The sequence below is a fragment of the Sorex fumeus genome, unplaced genomic scaffold (genome assembly GCF_029834395.1).
Source record: "Sorex fumeus unplaced genomic scaffold, SorFum_2.1 ptg000037l, whole genome shotgun sequence".
NCBI classification, from domain to species: domain Eukaryota; kingdom Metazoa; phylum Chordata; class Mammalia; order Eulipotyphla; family Soricidae; genus Sorex; species Sorex fumeus.
The window spans coordinates 46,539,460-46,566,520 of NW_026606094.1; the positions used below are offsets into that span (position 1 = coordinate 46,539,460).

Sequence of the window (27,061 nt, forward strand, 5' to 3'; positions counted from 1 at the left end):
ATTAACAAAGAATATCATGCATCTAAGCAGGATGAAGCTTTTAACACTTTCTCTGAGTTAGACTACAATTACTATTGATTGTTTATTGATTGTCTGCAGTACACTCCATACAGCACAGCAAATAATTAGACATAAGACCTTCCCAGTGGTCTCACAGTGTAAATGCCACAGATAGATAATAGACCCAAAGACAAGAAGAAGAATAAAAATGGCTTAGATTAAGCCAAATCATGAGACATTCTTTGAGTCCACAAAATCCAATCTTCCCCTTAGAGGGCTCTCTAAAGGAATTCTTGAAGATTATTTCTAGGTAGTCAAAAACAGCTTCTATCCCAGCATTTTTGTTTTGATTCCTAAATTTGCATTGAGTTAGTTGCCTCCAATGTTGCTAGATCTCAAACAATGGAAAATGACAAAAGAAAAAAAAAGGAATGCCAAGAACTTTACTTTGTAGATGTCCTGTCTGCTTGTTCCTCAAATAGAAACAGGTTAGTGGAATAGTTCTTAATCCGGAATGTAAAGATTCTTATGGAGCATTCAGAGTTTCAAAATGTCTATGAACCACCTAAAATTTTCTGCAATGTAAAATTTCTTCTCCATGTCCAACTGCTAACTTTTCCCTGAAAAATATCTTTTTAGCAGATTCAAAAAGATATTTGTGGTATCTTCAAAGGAACACACACACACACACACACACACACACACACATACACACACACACACTCACAACTTAGCCCAAATTTGCTTTCTAAATCCAGTTAATAAGAGCTCAATTAAAAGTTGTTGTTCCTAAAAAATTGTTTTAAAATAACTACAAGTGTAGATGCTTACTCTCATAGCAAATATATTTATAGGAAAAATGTTCTGGGTGGGTTGGAGCAACAGAAGAGCACATGGGGTGCCTGCATTACACAGGGCCAACTGGAGTTTAATTCTCTGCACCACATGGTCCACATGCACCTTATGGTCCTAAAAGTCCACCAGGAACAACCCTGAGCACAAAGTCAGGAGTAAGCCCTGAGCAGAGCCAGGTATGGTCCCAAAACAAAACAAAAATATAATGATATTTTTGGGAAATAAGAGGATTGAGTCATTTTCTTTATGTCTTTAATTTTTCTACAAATAATAGTATTTCATAAGAATGACGAACACTACTTTTAAGATTTCAACCATACTTACTTAATATTAATTCTATTACCTAATTCTAATATAAAAAGTAAGTTTTATCTGCATCTTTCTTTAGATCATTTTCCAGGTCTAGTTTTCTCTACCTCAACAGCCATTACTATAATAGGCTTTTTATCATTTCATATGACTTATATGCTATAATTACTACAACAGTAAATATTGGAGAACTTTTTCTTCTATAATTCATTGATAACTGTAGGAGTACTAGTTGTGTTCATTGAAGCTATTAACATATATTAGGCATATTAAATACTAAGTTTATTATAAGTGTGTTATGCACATTATCTCATAGATTGTGTTATATATCTACTAAGCATTTTATTCTATTTTATTTTATGGTAAGGAATATACTTCCTGGGTTGAAGAGACAGCAGAGGGATTAGACACTTGCCTTACCTGCAGAAGACCTTGGTTTGATCCCCACACTACGTATGATCCCCCTATTCAACAAGGTATGATCTCTGAGCACAGAGCAAGAAGTAGAGCCTGTGCAACACTGGGTATGGTATCTACCCATCACTGCAAACACTTTTTACATTTGCCTTGCATGTATCCAACCTGGGTTCGATCTCCTGCACCCCATATTGACCTGAAGCTCACCAAATAGGACTCCTGAGTGCAGAGTCAGTAGTAAACCCTGAGTATTGCCACGTGTGACCCAAACCAAAAATAAATTTTAAAGGTACTTTCTGGGATTGTGGTAATAACAGCACACACTATGTCAACTATGTCAAGAGCACACACTATGCACAGGGCCCTGATTTGATCCCTGCCATACTGTGGTTCTCTGAGTACTAACGGGTGTGGCTTTTGTGATGCCCCCTCCCCACCAGAACTTATGAGTGTAGTCATTTTAGTCCCTGGCACCAAGCTGCACTGTATCCTCAATCCCTAGCCTTGTACCATCCAGCCAAACTGTCAGAGTACCATTTAAAGTATCTCCTAAACCCATGAACATTGTGTAGGAGATCTTTGTGCTCCCCCACAAAAAGAATGCACTATCTTTGAAAGGTTAAGCAAATTGCTCAAGAAGGTAGATATTCCATATTCCTGAAGTGGAAGGATTAACACTGTAAAAATGGCCATTCTGTTTTGAGTATTATAATGATTTGGTGCAATTCCTATTAAATCTCCGATGACATTATGTAAGGAAATAGAAAAAACGTGTTATAGAATTTCATATGAAACCTCAAAAGACCCCAAGGAGTCAAAGAGACCCTGAAACACACAGAATAGAGGTATCACTCTCTCTGAATGAAAACTGTACTACAGAGCTATCAGAATTACTGGCATGAAAATAGACACATAGATCAGTGAAATAGACTTCAGGATCCAGAATTAAATCATTATTTATCTGGATAATTAACGATAATGGAATAAAAATCACAAAGTGAAGAAAGGTAAGTTTCAATAAATAATTCTGGGAAAACTAAAGTTAAATACAAAAGAGTGAAACTGGATCACTAACTCACTCCATATACAAAAGTTACATCAAGAAGAATTAAAGACTTCTGTGTTAGATCTGAAACCATTAAAATAAATTAGGAAAAAACACGACAAAACACTCAGATATTGGCTTCGGTGATATATTCAAGGATTTAACAATAAGGGTAAGGAATATAAAAGCAAGAATAAAAAAATGACCTTATGTTAAACAAAAACCTTTTGCACAGCAAAAGAAACCATGACCGAAAAAAATGGCATCCTGCTTGATCGAAGAAAGTATCTGTACCATACATCTGGTAGAAAACTAATCTACAAAATGCAAAAGGAACCAATACAAACTATTCCATTTTTAAAAAAAACACAACCAAACAAAACAGGGAGAAGAGCTGAACACTTATCATGAACAAAGGAAGGAAGGAAGGAAGGAAGGAAGGAAGGAAGGAAGGAAGGAAGGAAGGAAGGAAGGAAGGGAGGGAGGGAGGGAGGGAGGGAAGGAGGGAGGGAGGGAGGGAGGGAGGGAGGGAGGGAGGGAGGGAAGGAAAAAACTGACTAAGGGTCAAGAGGCACAGAAATATATGTGGGCCAGAGAGATTATACAGTGGATAAGATGCTTGCCTTGCATGTGGCAGACCTGGGTTTGATACTCAGTACAGCTTATAGTTCCCCAAGCATCTCTAGGAATGATCCCTGAACGCAGTTAGGTATAGGTCCTGCACCCTGCTACACGTGGACTCAAAACCAAAAACAAAATCACGCTTTCTCTAAGGTCCACCCCCTATTTCCTGGATCATTTCTGTAGCAAAAACTGCCTGAAGTGCAAGCAGGGGCTGAATTCCATCCCACTGCCACCCACATGTGCTGAGTGTGGTTCCCTGTTGTTTTGTACTCTGGGACACCTGGGCACTGCAGCAACTTTGCTCTCTGGCACACTGCAGTCACATGTGTGCCAGCTCAGCTACTAACGTGTACAACCCTCAGTGAGCAGCACAACTAAAGGAGTTTTCACACTGTGGTCAGGAGTAACGCAAACTGGCCCATATGGAGACACCATGATGACCCCCATTGGATACTGAATCATGTTACCACAACTAAACAAGTGTGGCCCTCACAAAGTGCGTATGGTGGTCCCCCATGTATGGTCCCCCAGCACAACTGAAGTGTGTGATTCCTCGCAAGTGCCACAACAAAGTGTGTGTGAGATCTCTGGTCCTTGCAACAACTACAAAGGGGGGTGGGGGGGAGGATGGACTCACTTCCTCTAGAAAGTTGATCTTAGTACAGATGATTTCAATCCCTTCTTATATTTTCTAAAAATTAATTTAGGGGGAGGGGCCACACCTGGCTGTACTCAGGGCTTACTCCTAGTTCTGCACTCAGGGATCATTCCTTGTCAGAAGTTCAGGGGACCAGATTGGATGCTGAGAACTGAAGCCAGGTTGCAAGTGTAAATGAAGAGAAAGAGAGACCTGGTCTTATCTCTTGGTGGGATCAGTTTTTCTCAAGTGCATGGTTTATGACTATTTCTACATGCAAGACAAGTGTCCTACCCACTGTGCTATCTCTCCTCCCTGCTCTACATTCTCTGAGCAATTATCTGCTGCAGAAATGACCAGATGCTCCCCAGTGTCCAAACTCCCATCTTCCTTCTTGGTTATAATAGACAGCAATATAGCTGTAACTCTTTACTACCCTTGCTTACTAACAGAGGCAACCCTTTCTCTAAGTTCAGGCCAAAGGAATGTGAGAATACAAGATGAAAGCAACTACTGGTAAAATAAAGTAAAAGTGGGCTGGAGAAATAGTATGATGCTACACGGCCCTTGCCTTACATCCTGCCAACACTAGTTCCTAGAACCATGTATGGTCCCCCAAGAACTGCACCAAGGGTCATCCCTGAACACAGAACTTGGAATAGTACCTGAATATCACTGGGGGCGGTCAAACATCCCTCTAATAATAAAGTAAAAGTAATATCCATGTGAACTCTTCTTTAATACCCCTTCTGGCTGTGCATGGTGACAACTGGAGTTCTAGCTATTTTACCAAGAGAGAATATGTTCAAGACAATCGCTTTTTGGCCTTTGGCTAAGATCCAGGTAGTAACGTGTTGGAAACAGTTGTGCTGCTTCATCAGCCTTTGTCTCTGAATGGCCATAAACATTGTGGTCAGCTTAACCAATCTCAAAAGTTTCAAAACAGGGGCTGGAGCGGTAGCACAGTAGGTGGGGCGTTTGCCTTGCACGTGGCCAGCCCAGGTTCAATTCCCAGAATCCCATACGGTCCCCTGAGCACTGCCAGGAATGATTCCTGAGTGCAGAGCCAGGAGTGACCCCTGAGCATTGCCAGGTGTGACCCAGAAAGCAAAAAAAAACCCCCAAAATTTCAAAACATTCACTTCAGCGAGATGAATATAGTGTTACTGTTTGCAAGTATAAATAAAAAGAGAGAACTGGTCTATCTCTTGGTGGGATCAGTTTTTCTCAAGTGCATGGTTTACTACTATTTCCAAAGTGGACAGTACAAGAGAGAACCTCTCTCTTTACTGCTTATCACAAAGTTTCTTTTTTTCAATATGGGAATGTATGCCCAGGATATGATCACTCTTTGTAACCACAAACCACTGAGTAAACAACTGTTGCTCACAATATCTAACCATAAATTATTAACCATTATGCATCACTAATGGCATTCAACAAATGTTCATAAACTGTGTGCTAGTCAAACAAAATCAAAAGACAAAGAAAAAAAACACAATTCTAATTAGGTCTAAAAATGTATCCCAAATGTGCTTTTAATCACTCATCGTCTCCGCTCTGTTGCCTTTTGAAGTGCCTCAGAGGCATTAAACACTTCGCAAGTGGGGCCATAGGTGACATAGTTCCTCATTCTTCCCCATTCCAGACAGCAGCTCACACACATCACAACATAAAGGTCACAAACACAGACAGATGACTGGTTAGAATACAAATGTTGTTATGTTTGCTTTTCTCCAAGGAACCCACAATCTCTGTGAGTTGTAACAACAATATATTTGGCAGTTTGTCCTGCAATGTGGCTGACTGTACCCTACTGTCTTCTCTGAGATTTGAATTCATAGAAGGTGGGGTGCACAGGACCACACAGGCTAATAATTTGACAATTATTATTTCAGCAGCAAAAGTAACCTCAGATACACTGGATCAACCTTCCAAGCTTGAACAACACTCCTCAGACATGCCATCTGTTTTTTGCTTAGTGACCAGGGCTCAGGGGGTTCTTTGTGATTGCAGTCAGAAGGCAGGACGGAGTTGTTGAATTTCTTGGAGCACCAGATATCCTTAGTACTAATCCATCTGCACTACTCAGCACAAATCAGGTTAGTCTAGTATTTAGTGTGACTGGGCTTCTTCCTGCTAAGTTTCAGGTAGTAGTGCTAGGAGAAAAAGGGAAGGAGGATGAATGAAAGGAAATAGAGACCAGCAAATGTAGCAAAAGAGGGGGAAGCACGCATACAACAAACAGATGTGCAGAGAATGAGAGGTGCACAACAGAACTAGAAGAAACTTTGAAATAGAAAATGCTGTTTTTAAAACTTTTTTTCTATGGAAGTAAAACCTTTCTGGATGTTACCCAGAGAAAGGTTGCTCCTATACTTTTGTTAAGAGCACTATCTGGAGTGAATGAAGTAATGTGTTTGTCAAGTGTAACCAACTCAAGGTCAATTTAGTTATGTGCATTAAAACTTTAAACATGTATGCTTATGAATAACCATCTTATTACTATCAAATAGATGAATAAATATAAAGCTATGTATAGTGGTGCTCAGATTGTTTACAGTTGCGAAATCTGTGCATTGAGAACAGGACAGATGAATGATGTACCTGAAAATATGAAAAAGATAGGTAAACCTACACATGTTGACGTGGAAATTTGTTCATACTGTGTTATAAATAAAGCATATTTGCAGAATACTCTATTATACTGCATTTGCAAAAAGTAATATTTATCATATACATATATCTGTTTGCATTTGCACTAAAAAATCACCAGGAAAGATAAAAATAAACTATCTCTATGGTCATCTCTGTGAGGAGGTGGGTATTTTGTAGAGACATTTTCATTTTCCACTTAAACAACTTCCCTTCCTTCTAACAACTTCACCAGCAGACCAGGATAACACAACACATACCTCAGTAGCCACAAATGACAAAGAACACAGACTTTATAAAATAATTCAGAGAAGTCACTATACAACAAAGAAATAAAGCAATAAACAGAAAAACACCAATAATTAATGAATTATCACATATCTTTTGGCCACTCTGAATTTCTATAAATCCCAAGTCTTTCTATTTTATCACTCTTTATTTTCCAACCTTCTGGCCCCAAAGAATGAATTAGCTGCAGACAGATCTTTTTATTCTCCGAACCTGAATCGCAGTTTCTCCCTCTTGAAGAGCCTGGCAAGGTAACGAGAGTATCCCGCCCGCATGGCAGAGCCTGGCAAGCTACCTGTGACATATTTGATATGCCAAAAAAAGTAACAATAACGAGTCTCATTCCCCTGACCCAGAAAGAGCCCCCAATACCTCAATGTGCTACACTAGCGCGCGACAAGGATGAATGGAGATGTTACTGGTGCCGGTTCGAGGAAATCAATGACCAACCAGAGGACAAGTGATACAAGTGATACAAGTGATTAATGAATTACAGTGGGAGTAAGAGAAAAAAAATACAAGGTACACAAAATCAAAAGAGATTGACTTACAGAGGTTTTTGTGGCTCTAATGTGATTTGTCTGCTGAAAAGCAGTAATTACTTGCCAAAATACTGTTAATGAACTTCGTAGTGGCGATTGCCAATGCAAAACAACATCTTCTTATACTTACCAATTCCTTTTATCAGGTGGCAGTTTGGAAGGTCTATGGATTCTACTTCTCGGGAGGCTTTAAGTCGACTTCTGTTTTGAAAGAATAAAATCTGTTTATGTATTCCTTACTGAAAAGGTTTAATTAGGTCTATAGCAATACATAAAGTAGGATAAATCTAAAGCAGATACGAGAAAAATAAGAACAGCATAATAAAATAGTGCCAGAAATAAATTTAAAACAAAAAATGCATACCACAAAGTTTTATCCATGGACATGGGCCAAAAGAAAGCCACCAAATAAAATGTCTATTGCAAGTTCCCATGCAAATAAAGACGAGGTCATATTTCTCACAGATTTGCAGTCATGGACTGAGTTCTTTCTTCTGAGGACCCAAAAGAGGCCCCCCAAAAAATATTTTTTTAAATGCTCAGACCCTCTGCAAAATGACATGGTAACCAAATGGAGGCCAAAACACAATGGCATTGTTTCCAGTCTAGAGTACAGAAAACATCCACAAATGGAGCGATAGCACAGTGGTAGGGCGTTTGCCTTGCACGCAGCCAACATGGCCGACCCGAGTTCGATTCCTCCGCCCCTCTCGCAGAGCCCGGCAAGCTACCGAGAATTCGATATGCCAGACACAGTAACAACAAAGTCTCCAATGGAGATGTTTCTGGGCCCGCTCGAGCAAATTGAGAAATAACAAAGAAACATATACATTGTTACTTTGATTTTTAGAAAAATCTATAAAAAAGTATAAAGTCTCATTCCCTAATTCTATTTATTAATGTGAACAGGTCAGAGAGCACCAACTAACTTAACAAGACTACCTGTAGTTATTTCAAGAAACCTCAAGTAAAAGAATAATGAGAAATGTTTGAACTCTAATAAAATACTTTCCCCCTGCATCTCCATCCTAGAGTAAGGGACCCGGAGAGTTTAGGCAAGCGCACGAAGGGTCTGTGGTTTTGAAGGTCACTACAGGCTTTGCTGTCTCTTCCCTCTGTCTCACACTCTCTTCCTGTTCTCTACAGTTATAAATAATAACAACAGTGCTTGCAGATTAGTTTACATTTTTGTAAAGTGGTTCACACATAACACACATTACAGACAAAATAACAATTTGCTGCTTATCTCTCTCCTATTCATATTCTTGACAGCTTCTGACTTCTAGACTCTTACTAAGGGGAAGGCTACTGGTTTCTCAGCAAAAGGGGAGAAAGCCTACCCTAGATAAACAGAATTAATAACAAGAGATAGCTAATCTGTATCTTGGCAATGGATGTCAATTGTAAAGCTTCTAACTCAAATGTATTCTAGTAGATATCTGGAATCACAATACAAATAGCGTTTAATTTCTTGAAGCAATGTAGCAATAAAGAAAAGGCAATAAAGTTAAAAATACAGAAAATAATTAATATAAAAACACAACAAAGTGTAAAAGTGAAACAACAAAATAATACATTGAACTTGTTTAAGAATTCTAGGAGTAATATATATATATATATATATATATATACGGGAAAGTGAGTATATTTTGCCTAATGTAGTAACTTCAGTAAATCTAATGATGAAGAGAACAGTTGTGACTAAAAATCATAGGTAGGAAAAGGAGATCACTAATAAAACAGTTAAAATTAATTAAGTCTGCCACTGACCTAGGTGATTTGTCCCCTCCCCCCAAAAAGTTAATTTTATTCTTAAAACACACCTAATACACCTATGAGGGTAACAGCTCAAAGGGCTAGAATGCATGATGCATGCTTTGATACCCTGGGGAATCCCATGATTCCCCAGGCAAACTCAGGAGTGTGGTGTGTCCTGGGTATCTCACAGACAGTAGTCCTACACGCCCCCCCCAAAAAAAAAGCTGTTGAAGGAATTATCTTCATAATCACTACTTTAGGAGGGAGTTAACTGACTCAGAAGTGAAGTAACTTTCCGGACCTCTACATTCTAGAACCTCCTCCCTAATTTACTCTTGCAATCTAAAAGGAATAAAGAGATCTATATTTTGTTTGTTTTGGGTCACATCTGGCAGCACTCTGGGCTTACTCCTGGCTCTGCACTCAGAGGTTACCCCTGACAGTCTTAGAGTGCAGGGGATGGAATCCAGGTTAGCGGCTGGCAAAACAAGTGCACTACCCATGGTGCTATCTGCAGGTTGAGGTCGGTATTTTAATCTGAGCAGCAAGGCTGCAGTCAATGGAAAGTTTAGTAACTCGAGGCCTCAACCTTGCTTATTGCTTTTAAATGCATCTTTTCATTCACAATTGAAGTTCATGTTTTTATCAGTTAACATTCTCATGAAAAGTATTATTAACTGGAGTTGGAAGGACAGCACAGCAGGTGGGGCGTTTGCCTTGCATGCGGCCGAACCGGGTTTGTTTCCCAGTATTCCATATGGTCCCCTGAGCACCAGCAGGAGTAATTCCTGAGTGCATAAGCCAGGAGTGAGCCCTATGTATCACCAGGTGTGACCCAAAAACTAAAAAAAAAAAAAGTATTATTAACTATTAACTATCACTTCATAGTATATGAAGGGAGTCTCAAGAAAAATCAGGGACAAAACTTCCAACTAAATAGTCCATAAATTCTGTGGTTACAGTGCTATATAAATAATAAGTACAGTAATAAGTACATAGAAACATAAAAAAAAAACATAGTCAAGATAGCATTCCAAAAGAAAATCTAGAGCTGAAGGAAAAATAAAGGTCTTCGTTCTCAATATGTATACTTATGTAATTAAATGATTTATTATTAATAATTTGTATACAGGAGCGATAGCACAGCAGTAGGGCGTTTGCCTTACAAGCGGCCAACATGGCCGACCCGAGTTCGATTCCTCCGCCCCTCTCGGAGAGCCCGGCAAGCTACCGAGAGTATCTCACCCGCACGGCTGAGCCTGGCAAGCTCCCCGTGACGTATTCGATATGCCAAACACAGTAACAACAAAGTCTCCAATGGAGGCATTACTGGGCCCACTCGAGCAAATTGATGAACAACGGGAGGACCGTGACCTGAATTTGTATACAAAATCTGTTCAGAAATTTGAAAACTATACTCATCTACTCTTGCATCAATATGCAACTAATTCAGGCTGAACACCCACTCTCTGAGGTACTTCTGGCATACAAAAAAACAGAACTCACAGCTTTAATTTGTTTTCTTCCTCAAAGTGGCAATCTAGCAATTCTACATAAAGTATGAAAAGGATCCACCATATCTCCTAGAGGCCTTCATTTTTTTCTATGTATAAAAAAAGGGGAAAAGTAGATAAGACGAACTCCAAGGTTCTGCTAATGATAAATAATTCAGGAAACAGATGTAGGGACAAGTACTATCTGCAGTTTCATCAACTTTCTGCGTCACATGCTGGTTTATGTGTTGATTTTATGCAACATTACTATTATGTCCATTTGACTATACAAAAAATAGAGATCATGATGATTGTTAACTACCTGTTTCAAAGATAGACTGTAACAATTAAATAAAATCAAGGTAATGTGTTGCTACATGTTTGGGCAATTTACTTTTCAGAGCCAACTCAAGTTTGCACAAATGACTAAAGATTACATGTTGCTGATGTGTCAATTGTTATCATCTATTTTAGTTGCACAACATCACCTCAAGTTATGTGAGCTTCGACCTTGGGACTTTGAGTTAATCAAAGAATTTTTTCTATCTTTATGATGAGAATTCTGTATCTTTTCTGAACCATCATTAAAATTCTTTGTAAAAACCTTAATTTTATGGTTATTGAGATAACATGGCTTACAAGAGTGTTAGTATTCTGAAGAATATCAGTAGAAAATTGCAAGCCAGTGGTAAGAGGGAGTGGCTGACAAAAGTATCAGTTTCCTACCAATTACTTGGTTTCTGGACTGGGCAAATGCTCCTGATAAATTTACAGCCATACTAAGCACTTTTCTTCCATGCTGCTCTTCACTATAGAGGCAGGTAAGCCAAATGTTTGTTTTCCAAGAATTCTTTGTTCCTAGGTGTATAGACCAAGACTTTCAGTAAAAAAAAAAAAAAAAAAAAAACCTGATATAAGGGGCAAAACACAAGTAAAGAGTTAACTGACACCCCAATATCCAAAAGAACTAAAGCAATCAGTGTTGGCGTAGATGTGGGGAGAAAGGGGCCCTCCTTCACTGCTGGTGGGAATGTCGACTGATTCAGCCCTTTTGGAAAACAGTATGGACGCTTCTCAAAAAATTAGAAATTGAGCTCCATTTGACCCAGCAATACCACTTCTGGGAATATATCCCGGAGATGCAAAAGAGTATAATAGAAATGACATCTGCACTTGTATGTTCAATGCAGCACTATTTACAATAGCCAGAATCTGGAAAAAAAAAAAACTGAGTGCCTGAGAACAGATGACTGGTTAAAGAAACTTTGATACATCTACACAATTGAATACTATGCAGCTCTTAGAAAAGATGAAGTCATGAAATTTGCATATAAGTGGATCAACATGGAGAGTATCATGTTAAGTGAAATGAGTCAGAAAGAGAGGGACAGACATAGAAAGACTACATTCATCTGGGGAATATAAAGTAACAGAATGGGAGACTAACACCCAAGGATAGTAGGTAGAGATAAGAAGGATTGTTCCACGGAGCAGGCCTCACATGCTGTGGCAAAAGGCAGCTCAGATAGAGAAGGGACCACCAAATACAGGATGCTTGGAGAGCCTGCTCGGGATGAGAGATGCATGCTGAAAGCAGACTATAGATCGAACATGATGGCCACTTAATACCTGTATTGCAAACCACAACACTCAAAAGGAGAGAGAGAGAGAGAGAGAGAGAGAGAGAGAGAGAGAGAGAGAGAGAGAGAGAGCACAAAAGGGAATGCGCCTGCCACAGAGGCAGAGGGGTGGTGGTGGTGGTGGGAGGGATACTGGGAACATTGGTGGTGGAGAATGGGCACTGGTGGAGGGATGGGTACTCGATCATTGTATGACTGAAACATAAGTACAAAAGTTTGTAAGTCTGTAACTGTACCTCACGGTGATACATTAATAAAATAAAAATAAATGCATTTTTAAAAAATTGTTTAAAAAAGAGTTAACTGACACCACTGTTCCCCTCACCATTTGAACGTACATGCTTGGGACTATGGCAACATCAACAAGTTGGAGAACAAAATACTAACAGTAAAGAATCAAAGAACAAAAATAAAAGAATCAGTTTACTGATATGCTCACTCACTCAGTGGATGAGTTCTCAAGTCATTCTCTTTGCTCCCTATGATCTTATGTCCCTGGCATGCTTAGGAATGAAGTAGGTCAGACACTCAGAAACACAACCATTCTGCGCACATTTATTCCCAATCACTGCTTGCTTTCTTTGGAACCCAGAGCCAGCTTCAGATACAAGGTTCGAGACAACCACTCTTAGTTCATTAAAATGGACGCTCAAGAAGAAAACTATTTGCCCTCTCCGATCTAGGGTCCTTTGTTGGTTTTGTGTTTAATCACATCTTTTCTTAATTAAATTCTGGATATTTTTCTTTCAGCTCTGATTATGTTCATTACACAATAGAGTATACACTGCCTTTCTTCGACAGAGCCAACATTCATTTCTCCAATGATCCCCAGCAGAAATACTACCTCCTGGTTTCTTAAATTGGGATCCAGTGATACTCAGGAAGTTCATGTGCAAAACTGAGGGGCAAAACAACCCCATGAACCGAATGGGAAAAATACATCTCTACTTAAAGCTGTAACCAAAATCGAAATTTTCCTTTGTTCAGAAGTGCAGGAAACAAGGCACAGAAGTATCAGTAGCACAGAGTTGTCACGAATACTAATTACAGACATTGCTGGGGTCAGAGACAGAGCTCAATGGCTCAGCTCTGCTTCACATATGTGAGACCCCCCTTCAATCCTCACCGGTCCTCTCAGTACCAAAGGGACCAACTCTTGACCCTCCAGCACAGAGCTGGTCATGGTTTTTGAACTCTGCCAGGTATGGTTACAACACACACACACACACACACACACACACAAAATAAAAACATTATTATATCACATTTCAGTTGCTACATATGTCTCCAAAAGACATAACAATCGAGGCCACATCAAATTATCAATAGTCAGATACTCAACTACCTGACTAGATCATTCTTTTTCCCCCCTTTTCTTTCTGGGTCACATCCCACGATGCTCAGGGGTTCCTCCTGGCTCTACACTCAGAAATTACTCCTGGCAGTGATCGGGGGACCATATGGGATGCTGGGGATCGAACCTGGGGAGGACGTGTGCAAGGCAAACACCCTACCTGCTGTACTATTGCTCTGGCCCAACTCTAGAGCTTTTTTAAGGTTTTGCTTAGGCCTTATTAAGAGTTTAGTCTGCTTAAAAGAAAAGCCAATGTTACATAGTTTATTAGACTTTTAACAATTATTTTAATGATAGAACATAAATATTTAACTTAGTATTACATTATTTCATATTTAAGCTTGTTTGATAATCTTGTGCATTTCTTACGCACTTAAAATTATGTTGAGTCCAAGCTTCATCAAACTGCTCAAAGGGATGCACTGCAGAAGCAAATCTAAAAATTCCCGCCTAAACGTTATTGACATCAAAAGTAATAGTTATGAAACCCATAAAATGGGTCTGGCATTGTTCTAGCATTTTATATGAATGAATTCATTTGTTTCTTTCTCACAGTTGCAATTTGGAGCAAGTGGTTTCATTACTTACTCTACAGAGCAGTTCACTAGCAAAGAAATGTGAACTAGTTCACATCTCAGGTGTAATTAGAAAATTAATTTAGACTTTCTGGCCACAAATCATGAGCAAAGTCTTTTCCTTAAACAACAGCCATTCAATTCTAGCTCTAGTTCTTTCACTGGGAAACAGCATGTGCTAGCCAGACTCCTGAGCAAACTGAGGCAGTAGTTTGTGAGGACAATCTGGTATCGCTGTCCTGACCACAAGGCAGCACCAACTGCTAACTGGGAGCTCATCATCAAAAAACAGGTATTATGTTATTCTGTATCTCACCTTACATTTACATTGCCTTTACATTTACAAACAACTGATAGGGTTTTATCTTTTACATACAGAACTTTAAAAACCTCAAGAAATCCCCTCCCCACCCTTTGTCACTGTCAAGCTTGCAACTTGATGACCAAGAATTTTTGCACAGACAAGTAAAAGCTGGGAAAATTTGTCCCCTTGGTACAGAAAGTACGAAACTGTTGGGGAACTAGCACAAACTCTATTTGGAATCAGAAGACCTAGTTTAAAGCACATTCAGGCTGAATACTCATTCTTGACATAACTAAATTGTTGCCAACTGCTGGGTTACGAGGAACTTTCCTCTAGAAAGCCTCACTTTCAACACAGAATCTAGAAAGGAAGACAGAGGTGAAAACCATATAAAAGCAAAAAGGAATGCATAAAGGTTTTCTTTCCAAATGTTAATAAATGTACATTTTGGTTTAGTAGAAAGAACTTCTGACACTTTTACATAGAGATCAATACAGAGTAATCACACCAAAAAAACAAAAAACCAGGAGGAAAGTGTATTTTGTTGTGTGTCTTGTTGTTGATGTTGTTTTGGTTTTGATTTGTCTTCATAAAAAAAAAAAAAGACTGCCTCTACAGCCTTGTTCAAAGGCAGATTAGATACTAGACAGATTCTTGTTGGAAGAGTCAGTAACAGCTGTGAAGAAAAAGGTGTTAGGACAAAGTAGAAAGTTTACGTTCTTCAAAATGTTCAGGCCCACACATGGATCTCTAGTAAGCTAGAGTAGCATGAATCATTCAAGGGTGTGTACTTTCAAACAGGAAGCAACTGGCCTGGGGATAGTTGTGTGTTTTTTTTTATTTTTCTCAAGTAAGAAGCTGTGAGAAAGTTTCAGATACACATCACTCTCACTCTCCCCTTAAATGCCAGAGACCCTTCAGAAGAAACTGACAACATGTAGTCCATTTAACTATCCGAAACATACTTTTATTGAAAAAGAATAATTATCTGAAATTCAAGTTGAAGTTTGTGGATATGTGGAGGTGAAATAACTCCAGTGTCATAGATAAATTCTAAAATCAGAAAAATGGAACAAGTGACAGCAGATGAGAGAGGGGAAAAGAAAAATTTATGCTTCATCAAAAAGATTTTTGCCTTATGGAAAGTTGAAAACAGTGTTTCTTGAAATAGACTTAAAAGAGAGAGACTATGCATCTGACCTCCAGCAAGCTCCCAATAGTCGGCATCTGGTATTCTGCAGTCCTATGGTTGCCAAATAAATTATAGAGTTGACAGAATTTCAGATAATGGATATTGTTTTAATATAATTGTGAGCCAAATATGGCATGCAATATGCTTAGATTTTAAAAAACATTTCTTGTTTACCTAAAATTCGATTTAACTGGGTGGTCAGTATAATTATTCTTTGCAAAATATGGCCACTTCCCAGCCATCCCAATAGCCCATATCTGCTAATTTGGGGTTTCAACTATCTAGTACAGTCTTACCTCAACAAATTTATCTCATTTATAGTTTATTTCTTCTCAACAAAGTGTATTATTATCAGGCCTTTCTAAAGAGAATATAGAGGCCAGAGGGATAGTATAGTGGGTAGGGACTTGCCTTGCATGCAACCAACTCAGATTTTATTTCTGGCACCCAGTATAGCCCCCTGAAGTCTGTCAGGAGTGACACTTGAGCAGAGAATCAGGAATAAGCTCTGTGTACCACTGAGTGTAGCTAGCTCCCCAAAAGAAATAGATACAGTGATAATAAACAAACTGAGTTCATGGCCTATCAGGCATGACTATGCTGTCACTGTCACTGTCACTGTCATCCTGTTGTTCATCAATTTCCTCAAGCAGACACCAGTAACGACTCCTTCGTCCTAGCCCTGAGATTTTAGAAAGTGCCACATTCAAGGCTCTTTCAGGCTAAGGGGAATGTGACTCATCATTGTTACTGGTTTTTGGCATATTGAATATGCCACAGGGTTTGTCAGACTATGCCGTGTGGGTGACTATGCTAATAAACTTTTATTTACTTTTTAATGGTTTTGCAACTAACATCATTCCCAGAATTAAAACTAGAGACTTAAGATTAGTAAGAAGGGTAAAAACTATTAATTGAGAACTTGACTTTCCACACTGGTGATTTGTATATTAGAAGCCTGTGAATTTTGTTCATCTTACCTTTGAAAATGAAAAATGAACAATTATATAAAATCATCCAACTCTACGACAGGGAAGACTAAGCAGAGTGGGTAGGGTGATTACCCTGCATGCAACCCACCCAGGTTCAATCCCTAGCATCCCATATAGTGTCCCCAGGACCACCAGGAGTGATTCCTGAGTGCAGAGTCAGGATTACCCCTGAACATCGCAAGGTGTGCCCCAAAACAAAGAAAACAAAAAAATTATTCACAGAATGTAATGGGCACTTCCCTAACAGGAAAACTAAGATGTCATGTCCATTTCCTATCAAAAAGAATTTCTTCCACAACTCTAACCCGCTCCCAGCCCTTCTTTCTCTTCTTTGTGTTCTTTTTATTGACTGTTTTAAAAAGTAGTCTTAGCACGGCACTGCGGAGCAGGTACTAGGAAGAAATACAGTAGCATCACCTTTGGCTTCCTTATTTTAACTCTTGGCTTCTGGACTTTAAACCTTGTTATTCTTTCCTACTACAGTACCTTAACTGTAAAGGTAAAAAGGTAAAGGCCCTCCCGTTGATCGTCGATTTGCTCGAGCGGGCCCAGTAACGTATCCATTGGAGACTTTGTTGTTACTGTGTCTGGCATATCGAATACTCTCGGTAGCTTGCCGGGCTCTTCGAGAGGGGCGGAGGAATCGAACTCGGGTCGGCCATGTTGGCTGCGTGCAAGGCAAACGCCCTACCGCTGTGCTATCGCTCCAGCCCTTAACTGTATATCCATTTACTCTCTATTCTGCTACTTACCATCTTTACCTACATTTTATTAATTAACTTTTGTTGGGGTGGGGTATAATTAGTGCTCGGGGCTTTCTCCTGGCTCTGAACTCAGGACTGACTCCTTTGGGGTTCAGTGGATCATATGTGTGTCAGGATTGAACCTGGTTGACCTTGTGCAAATTAAGGACCCTACCCGTTATACTATCGCCCTGGAACTTTTACCTGCATTTTAGAATTATTCTAAGCACTCCTTTGGGTTAAAAAGTAGCTATGATTTTCAGCCATAAAGAATACAGGAACTAAAGTACTTGCTTTGCATGTGATCAACTTTAGCTCCATCCCTAGCACTATATAAGGTCCCAGAGATCTGCAAATGGTTCCCAAACACTGCCAGGAGTGTTTAGAGTGGGCCACAGCTTAACGTGGCCCCAAACCCAATGAAAACAAAGAATAATAAAAAAAAAAACCACAACTATCCATGTTTGGTGACCACTCAAGCTAACTGAAAGTCCAGACATCAGCCTTCTAAGAGATCACAAAACTCAGCCCGGAGGAAGAACTGCTCTGCTACACACCAAAGTGGCATTCTCATCTCTACTGGCTTTGGTCTGTAACTCACAACTAATCAGGCTCCACTGACATAGTTAAATAGGTTCCTGTCTTTATTTTTTAAAAGTTCCTAATAAACATCGTTTTCTTTGCCTATCCAAACAGTCCCCAATTGCCGATTTATATTTAACCTCAAAGCCTGTCCCTGGTTCATCTTATCTCTTCATTCTATGCTCCCTTCAAATCCCGTCTTTTGCATCTCTTCTCACGCCCTCACTTTTTCCTTTTGTTCATATTTCAGTTCACCTGAATGGCTTCCTTGATTCCCATATATATCTCACGCATCCTTCAAGGCCAAACCAAATTCCTCTTTCTTCCTCTACAACTTTACCTCCGATGTAATATTTTGATTTAACTCACAGAGGTTCATATACTTATATCTGACCTGAACATCCTTATTTAGAGTTTTGTTTTATTTTCTTCTCCCTTGTAATAAGGAAAACTTTGGGGGGAGGGCAGTTTGGTTTGGGGGGTTCTGGCTTACTCCTGTCTCTGTGCTCAGGGCTTAAGGGACCACGTATGCTGCTGAAGGATTGGCAAAGCAAGCATCTTACCTGTTGTACTCTCTGTTCAACTTTTTTTTTTTTTTTTTTTTTTTTTTTTTTTTTTTTTGCTTTTTGGTTTTTGAGTCACACGCAGAGATGCTCAGGGGTTACTCCTGAATTAACCCCTGGCTCTGCACTCAGGAATTACTCCTGGCGGTGCTCAGGACCATATGGGATGCTGGGAATTGAATCCTGGTCAGTCACATGCAAGGCCAACGCCCTACCCGCTGTACTATGGCTCCAGCCCCCCCTAAGGTAACCTTTTTAAGGAGTAAGAAACAGGCCTTACTTTATTACAAGAGGCCTTGGAAAGCACACTACAGTAAGTAGGTTTCACGATTTTTTTAATTCTTTTGCATGCAGTTTATAAAATCTGAGTTGATCATCTATGACACATTCCCCCACCTTTTTCCCCTTATAACTGAAATGTAAGGTAGAGAAATGTAAGGTCCTACAGCATTCTGGCCTCCGAGTTCCAGGCCTACAGATAAATAGGACCTCACGTAACAACTTTGGCTTTGATCTACTCGCCAAAAAGAGAGAACAGAAGAATTACCCAAACTCTACAGGGCAGGGAGAGAGAACCACCTTATTCATGACCAAGGCGGTGTGTACAACAAAGAGCTGGGGCACTTGAATGACTTGAAACAAAACTTCACTGACACAAAACATCATTCAAATGCACGAGTAATCCTTCCTGTTTTTCACTTAACCCTAGAGAGAATACAAAGGAATCGCTCTTAGACTATCGACGTGGAAAACTTTGCAAGCAGCAAAGACTCAAACTTCCTAGAAAGTTTCAGCCCAGCTGCGCAGACGTTTTGCTGGAAGATGGAGGGGAGGGGAGGGGGTGGGAATCGGGTACTTGGGGTGGAAATGGGTTGAAATGGAGCAAAGCAGAAAGGGGGGGAAGGGGGGGGAGGAGCGGGTAAGAGGTTGGGTGTGGCACAAACAACAGCGGAGCTGAGCACGCCCGAAGCTTCCCCGGGGCCTTGCAGTCAGCTATCTCTCCAAGGCCTGCTCGCTCCCTCACAGCCTTTGGTCCCCGGAGCCTGGGGACAGGCGGTCCCGGAGGGTCCCCGGGAGAAAAGCTGAGCTCGAATGGCTCGGTCCCAAACGGCCCCCACCTACCTGAGTGCCAGGAATCGTTCGCCCAGGAGCGCCAGCGCCAACCCCAGCAAGCTCAGAGCGACCACCCGCCCCATGGTGCAGCAGCTGGCGTTGCCTCGCGGGTCCGGCCGGGGAGCACTGTGGCGGCTCCCGCGGCCCGGCTCGGCGGGTAGGCGCGGGTGCGCGCTCCGCCCCGTCCCCGGCCTAGGCCGCGTCCCTGCCCGGGCCGCGGGGACTCCGCCCTCGGCCGCCGTCTCCGCCAACCTACTTCCCCCCGCACCTTTCCGGGACCCCGGGCTGTCGTCCCATCGCCTGCTTTCTGCGAGAGGCGACCGCCGAACTTTGGATTCCTTCCCACTCCTTTGCCCAAACAGCTCCCACAAATAACCACGGGCAACCTGCATAGCTTTCTCAGTGCCCCAGTCTTCAAAGGCATTCCTTACTCCTTTGTCCTGTAGGAAACTTCTGGGTGCCCCCGCACCCCGTTTCCCTACCATGCCCCACACCCCAAGAAAAAGATAGTGGATCAGGTCTTGTAAGTGTTTCCTATTGGAATCGCTTTATATAATAGGAGGGAGATGGAGATGTTCGATTTCTAATAATGTTTCGCTGGACTATAGACCTAAGGGTCAAGACGATTTGGGGATGTAAACTCAGTTAGAATGAGTGACTGTTCACTTAGCTGGGAGCTGTAGCTCAGATGGAACCCATGCTTTGCAGGATGAGGCTGTGGGTTCTATCCCAACGTGTACGTGTCAAGATATCTGTATCTACGTACATATACACCAACATATACACAAATATGTATAGCTATATGTATATATACATATACATATATATAAATGAATTTACCCACTCACTCGGATATAGATTGGAGCACACTTGAAATAAACTAGTGATTTCCACAGTGTTTACCACCCACACAGTTGTAGACAGAAATGGTCACAATTGCTAATTTTCAAGAAATACCAATTTTAAAAAGCCTTTCAAATACAAACAGGTTAGATGTTTCTAACCTGCCCCTCACCCACACCCAAATCATACCAGAAAATAAAAGTTCCCTCTGCTTCTCCATGTATTACTGGTTCACGCCTAAGGATTATGAGATTGTATTTGAATGTCAAGAGCTAAATAGTCGTCCTTTGAAAGCACAGGCTTTTGTGAGACTTGACCCCCCTCTGACAGTAGTGAACACTACAGGGCAGAATATCTATGAATTTTACAATAAAAGGTACAGGACTGTAAAGAAGGCCACTTAAAAGCAATTATCAAAATCAAAGTTTGATCTGGAGCTGGAATCTAAGTACAGGGAGTTAGGCATCTGCCTATCACTCTGTCTACCCAAGTTTGATGGGTCACCCTATAGGGTGTCCTGAGCACTGCCAGGGATGATCCTTGAAGACAGACCCTGAATACAGCTGGGTGTGGCACCAAAACAACAAAAGTTTGTGTTTTATTTATACAGTGAAGTAATGAGCACTAGTTAATAACAGTAACAAAGTCTAGCATCATTCAAACAGTAATAACTGTAAATGTTATTAAATACCTAAAACACTAATTAAGAAAAATAATGGTTTCTTTTATTAATAACAAAGTTTTAAGTACTGCTAATGCTCCTGAGGTACGTTTTCATAATTTAAGAATATGAAAATTAAGATCTTTTTCTCACCCAGGAACATTAACCCCTGAAATTCGACCCATGGGCAGTTTGGCTAAGAATTCCACCATAAGTTCTTGTCCAGAGTCATCATTTCAACTATTATTGACATATTGGACCTCTCTTTATCTTAACTACTCTCTGCCCTTTAAACTCTTGTATCTTCCAACCACTGGCCAGTTCTCCTGGTTCCTGTTTTTCCTGGCCTTAAATATTAGTCCCATACTATTTTTTTTAATATCCCACAAATGAATGCTGTCTTTCTATATATGTCCCTTGCCTTCTGACTCATTTCACTCAGCATGAAACTCTCCATGCCCATCCATTTATAAGCAAGTTTCATGACTTCATTTTTCCTAACATCTGTGCAGGCTTTCATTATGTAGTTGTACCATAGTTTCTTTATTCAGTCGTCTATTTCTGGTTATTTCCAGATTCTGGCTATTATGACTAGTGCTGCAATGAACATACAAGTGCAGATGGGGTTTCTGTTGTGTGTTTCTGGACCCCAGGTGTATATTTTCAGAAGTGGTATTGCTCAGTCAAATAGAGCTCAATTTCTATTTTTTGAGGATTGTTTATATTGTTTTCGAAAGAGGCTGGACCAGTTGTCATGCCCACCAACAATGAAGGAGAGTCCCTTTATCCCCACATCCACACCACCACTGATTGTTCTTGTTCATTTGGATGTGTGCCAGTCTCTGTGGTGTGAGATGATATCTCATTGTTGTTTTGATTTGTGTCTCCCTGCTGATTAGATATAAAGCGAGATCTGAGTGTTGAAAGTAGGTAAAGGGAAAAGATGTTAACCTTTCAAAATCTGTATTGCAAATCATACTGCATAAAAAATAGGGAGGGGTGGGGGAGAGAGAGAGAGAGAGGAGAAGTACCTGTCATATAGATGGTCTCAGGAGTGGAGATAGACTGTTGGGGGATGGTGGGAGAGAAACTGGGGACATTGATGCTGGAAAAATGTGTACTGGTGGAAGGATGGGTATTGGAACATTGTATAACTGAAACCCAATCATGAACAACTTTGTAATGCTTTATCTCACAATGATCCAGTTTTTTTTTTTAAAAAAAGAAGAACTTCTTAATGTTGAATAAATGTTCAGAAAAAAAGAAAAGAAAAAAACGCCCACTGTAGGGACCAGAGTGATAGTATTGTGGGTAGGACATTTGCTTTTCACACTCTCGGCCTACCAGAGTTTGATCCCCAGCACCCCATATAGCTCCTGAACCCCCTCAAGGATTGATCTGCTGAGCACTACCAGGAAAAGCCCAAAATTTTTAAAGTTAATTAGCACTGCACTGTCCTCTCATTGTTCATCGATTTGCTCGAGTGCATCCAGTAACGTCTCCATCGTGAGACTTGTTGTTACTGTGTTTGGCATATCAAATATATCATGAGCAGCTTGCCAGGCTTTGCCGTGTGGGCGAGATACTCTAAGTAGCTTGCTGGGCTCTCCGAGAGGGGCGGAAGAATCGAACCCGGGTTGGTCAGGTCGATCGCATGTAAGGCAAATGCCCTACTGCTGTGCTATTGCTCCAGCCCCCCAAAATAATTAATTAGATTGATTAATTAATGATTGATTAGTAATTATTTAATTATTAATTAATTTTAAAAGTTAATTAGAAGCATTTCTCCTTTTCCAGAATTTCTCCAGGAAAGATAGTATGGGAGATAAAATGCACATATCTTGCCTTCAGCAGACCAGAGTTCAGTATGGTTTCTGAGTACTGGAACATCGCCATGAGTGAACTCTGAGCACAGAGCCAGGAGTAAACCCTGAGCACGACTCCGTGTGATCCAAATCTTCCTGCTTGCCAAAAAAAAAAAAATTCCACCTTATTTGCCCCCTTCTCTAGAGAAACAGTTGGTATCAATCTCTGGAAAGAGAATCTTATATGTGAAATCAGAAGTTAGAACAAGGACCTAACACTGAGGTCATGGACTTATTCCCAGAACTTCTGTGCTGTGTCAAAAGTCCTGTAGCAAAGATCCTGGGTTTTAGCTAGTAAATGAAAATTAAGTTTTATGGCCAGAAGCCGGCTCTGATGTCTTCCTACAAGTGTTATAAAATGAGCAGACCCTCTGTTGTGAGTAAAGCCATCTTTTGTTTTACTAGTTTTTATTTGCAGTTAATCCCAAATTTGTTTTGTTTTGTCTTGTTTTTTGGGTCACACCCAGCGATGCTCAGGGGTTACTCCTGGCTCTGCACTCAGTAATTTCTCCTGGCGGTGCTCAGGGGACCATATGGGATACTGGGAATCGAACCTGGGTCGGTGCATGCAAAGCAAAACCCTACACGCTGTGCTATTGTTCCAGCACCCAATCCCAATGTTTAAAGAAACATTACATGCTCTTGCTAGTCCAGGACTTAAAAAAAAAATCACAAACCTCTTAAGAATGGTTTCAGATGAAATTTGAGGGTTGAAGGTCTGTGTCCTTCACAATGCTCTCAAGATGGTTCTTGTGATGACTCCCTGCTTCCTCACCCAAGGCAGACACCACTAACTGACCCTACCAAGATTCCTCAATAAGCCTAAACTTAGCCTCACAATATTGCAACAAGAACATATAAGAAATGAGTCCCTACAAGAGTGACTGCTATCGCAATTCAGGATGAAGCCTTATCACCATCTTGACAATGGGCCCAAGGCAAACAATGACCTCAATTTAGGATGAGGCATTTCTGAGAAAAATGAACAAACAACTAAACAAGAACAAAATCCAGGGTCTTAAAGTCAGGTAGGACCTTTGCCTTGCACTCGGTTGACCCAGGTTCCATTCCAGGCATCCCTTATGGTCCCCCAAGCACCCTGGCTCTGCACTCTGTCCTCAGTAACCCCTGAGTATTGCTGGGTGTGACTCAAAAAGCCAAAATTAAATAAAGTCAGGTCAAGCCTACCTAACCTTGGTTTCAAAGATTTCTGGGAAAAGTGCACTGAATTTTATTTAAAAATTTACAGAGGACTCTAAAATCTATCAGCATTCTTCCTCTTTCTAAATGTAGCTGTTGCAATCATCTCTGTAGAAGTATTGCCTTACCCCCCAAACCTTCCATCCTTCTCTCTTCTCTTCTTCATAGGCCAGAAATTGCTACTCTACCAGGTAGATAGGAAAGAGAGACATTTTCTGATTTGGAAATTAGAAGTCTGTGTTCCCCATTGTAAGAGAAGGGAGAAGACTGGCAATTAAATGTTACATTATAGTTTAAGCAGTCTTTTGAGATGATTAGAACTCTGAGGATATGCCAAGAATGCAACTGCAAGTTTATTATTTCATGGGGGAAAACGGTTTCTGACTCCCAAATAGACAAGCAAACTAGTGCTAGGACTTATCTTTATGCAGACAACTCATTTCACTTGGTATGAAACAGTGTTTCTCAAATAATGACTTATAACTAGTTTATAATTAGAAATTTAATGGTTCGAAAGCAAATTTCAGAAATAATAATACCTTTTATCAATGATTCTCCAACTAAGTGTGGTGAAAGACAGGTTTTTCTTTCTTTGCCTTTGTGAAGTACTGTGAAAAGGAATTACTAGAAAATGAAGTTAAAAAAAACAGACATACAAAATACAAGCACCAATTTTTTATTATTTGATTCACAGATGTAAAATTATACTGTCAAACTTCTATAGCAGTCTTGAAATGTGTACTCTCCAATTTTCATACTTCTCTCACTGTGGACCAGAAACAAAAGGTATACACATGGAAAATGGTCCTTGGAACACATTGTAAGTCTGTACATTTCATGCTTGCATTTTTAACTCCTTAAAGTTCTTTGTAGTGAATTTTCATGAGTAATGCAATCTGTGAGAGAGGCAACTCATAACTATTATCATTTTATATAATATGTGATAGTCAGTTCCTCCTTGTTCTTTTTATTTCCTTTCCTCAACTCTGTTTTTGAATGGGTATGCTTTTGACACAAAAACATATTGAAGAGACTTCATAGGAGATAGCTATTCTCAGTAAAGAAGTATTTGCTTTGTATGTTTTACTCAAAAGCTAATTGGAAAGTAAAATAGACCTCACAGTCAAGGCATTTTTTAAAAATTTCAATATATTAAATTGAAATTTTAAGTAAACGACTGCTATAACCAAATCAGCTACCTTAAGAAAGAAGATCTAAACATAACTTCATTTGAGCCAGAGAGATAACTCAAGGAACTGAGAACGTTATTTGTATGGGATAGAGTTTCCATACCTTCCACAACCTTGCCAAACAGAAAAAGATTTGTGTAATTTGTTTTAAATGTGGACCACTTAACAAATATGTGTGTCATACTTTCACAGGGACTCTGCTATCCTTCTCTGTATCATTCCAATTTTAGTATATATGTTACCAAAGTGAACACTATCCAATTATATTTTTAATATCCATAAATACCTGGTTGGATGTTTTGTAGTATTAGATTCAACAATATGAATTTGTTGTTATAGTAGTATTAAAAAACACACACAAAACTATAATATAATGTACTGCTCACAAGCTAGGTATGTAATTTATAAAAAAATATTTGATCCTAACTTACTGCAGGAAGTTTGGTTCAATAATATAACTAAAACTTCAGTGAGGGTGTGTGTGTGTGTGTGTGTGTGTGTGTGTGTGTGTGTGTGTATTCCTATGACATGGAAAAGCAAGCTCTAATATATCCTGAGAACAATTTGCATATGAGTATATGTAGAGAATTTTCCATACTAAGCCTCAATTCTCAGACCTCTACAACTCATTTCTGACAGCTTTCAGAAATAGCATCAGATTCCATAGGTTAAATACTCAGGCTCCCAAAACCACTTTTTGCTTGCGATACTAATTCCAAGGACTGCTCTCTACACTTCTGACCAACTTTATAAATAAGGGTTCCCCAGGACCTGGTTCTCAATTTTGATTACTTTGCTAGTATGACTCACAGAACTGAGGAAAAATAAATCTCTGATTTATACAAAGGATGTAATTCAGGAAGAGTAAAAGAGAATTGAGACATTAGGTGAGGTACAGGGAAATGGGATAGAGTTTCCATATCTTCCACAACCATGCCATACTCCCCAAATTCGCAGGTGTCCCCAGCACAGACATTCTCCTAAGTCTCTCCTTTTGGGTTTTTATGGAAGCATCATTAGCCTGGTGGCTAATTTTATTTGCCATTGTTGATTGATTCAGTCTTCAATCCCTCTCAGAACTCTAGGGACGTGACTGTAAATTCAATCTTCTAATCAAATAATGAATCACCTGGCAATCAGCTACCTTATGAAAGAAGGTCTAAACATAACTTCATTTGAGCCAGAGAGATAACTCAAGGAACTGAGAACGTGATTCGTATTCAGTAGCCTCAAGTTAGATCCCTGTCACCACATCACAAGGGAGTGAGGACCTATCCCTCCACCTCAACCTCACAACAAGAACAGAGCCAGGAGTAACCCTCCAGCACTGCCACAGGTAAAATCCTTAGAACAACAACAACAAAAAAACAAAAGTCATCCCATGCATATAACAAAATATATCTTCATCTTGATAACTGCAGAGAAAGTACCAATATTTGGGGGAGCTATGAGCAAACCTGAAACTGTGAATGAGAACCAAGTAAGTTCTCATCTAAGAAATAAGTTTTGGTTATTTAAAGACCAAGTATGTGATCCTTATAAATTACAATACAGAAAAGAAAATGTTAAAAGTCAACATTTAAGATTCTTTCTGAACCTAATAATCCTGGCCAGATGGTCC

General features: G+C 39.9%; 1 protein-coding gene and 1 non-coding gene across 2 annotated transcripts in view; both read right to left on the bottom strand.

Moving 5' to 3' along the window:
• Positions 1 to 19,970, bottom strand: part of LOC130027419 (serum paraoxonase/arylesterase 2) — a 33,472-nt gene extending 13,502 nt beyond the window's left edge. Inside the window, exons 1-2 of the mRNA XM_056118184.1 lie at positions 19,691 to 19,970; positions 7,503 to 7,573 (exon numbers count right to left, since the gene is read on the bottom strand). Of these exons, the coding sequence (XP_055974159.1) occupies positions 7,503 to 7,573; positions 19,691 to 19,764 (145 nt within the window). The 5' untranslated portion in view covers positions 19,765 to 19,970. The remainder of the gene's footprint in view (positions 1 to 7,502; positions 7,574 to 19,690) is intronic.
• Positions 19,971 to 25,587: 5,617 nt separating this feature from the next.
• On the bottom strand, positions 25,588 to 25,694 carry LOC130027842 (U6 spliceosomal RNA). The gene has a single exon (XR_008793068.1). It is a non-coding gene; the product is annotated as a U6 spliceosomal RNA (small nuclear RNA).
• Between the last annotated feature and the right edge of the window lie 1,367 nt (positions 25,695 to 27,061).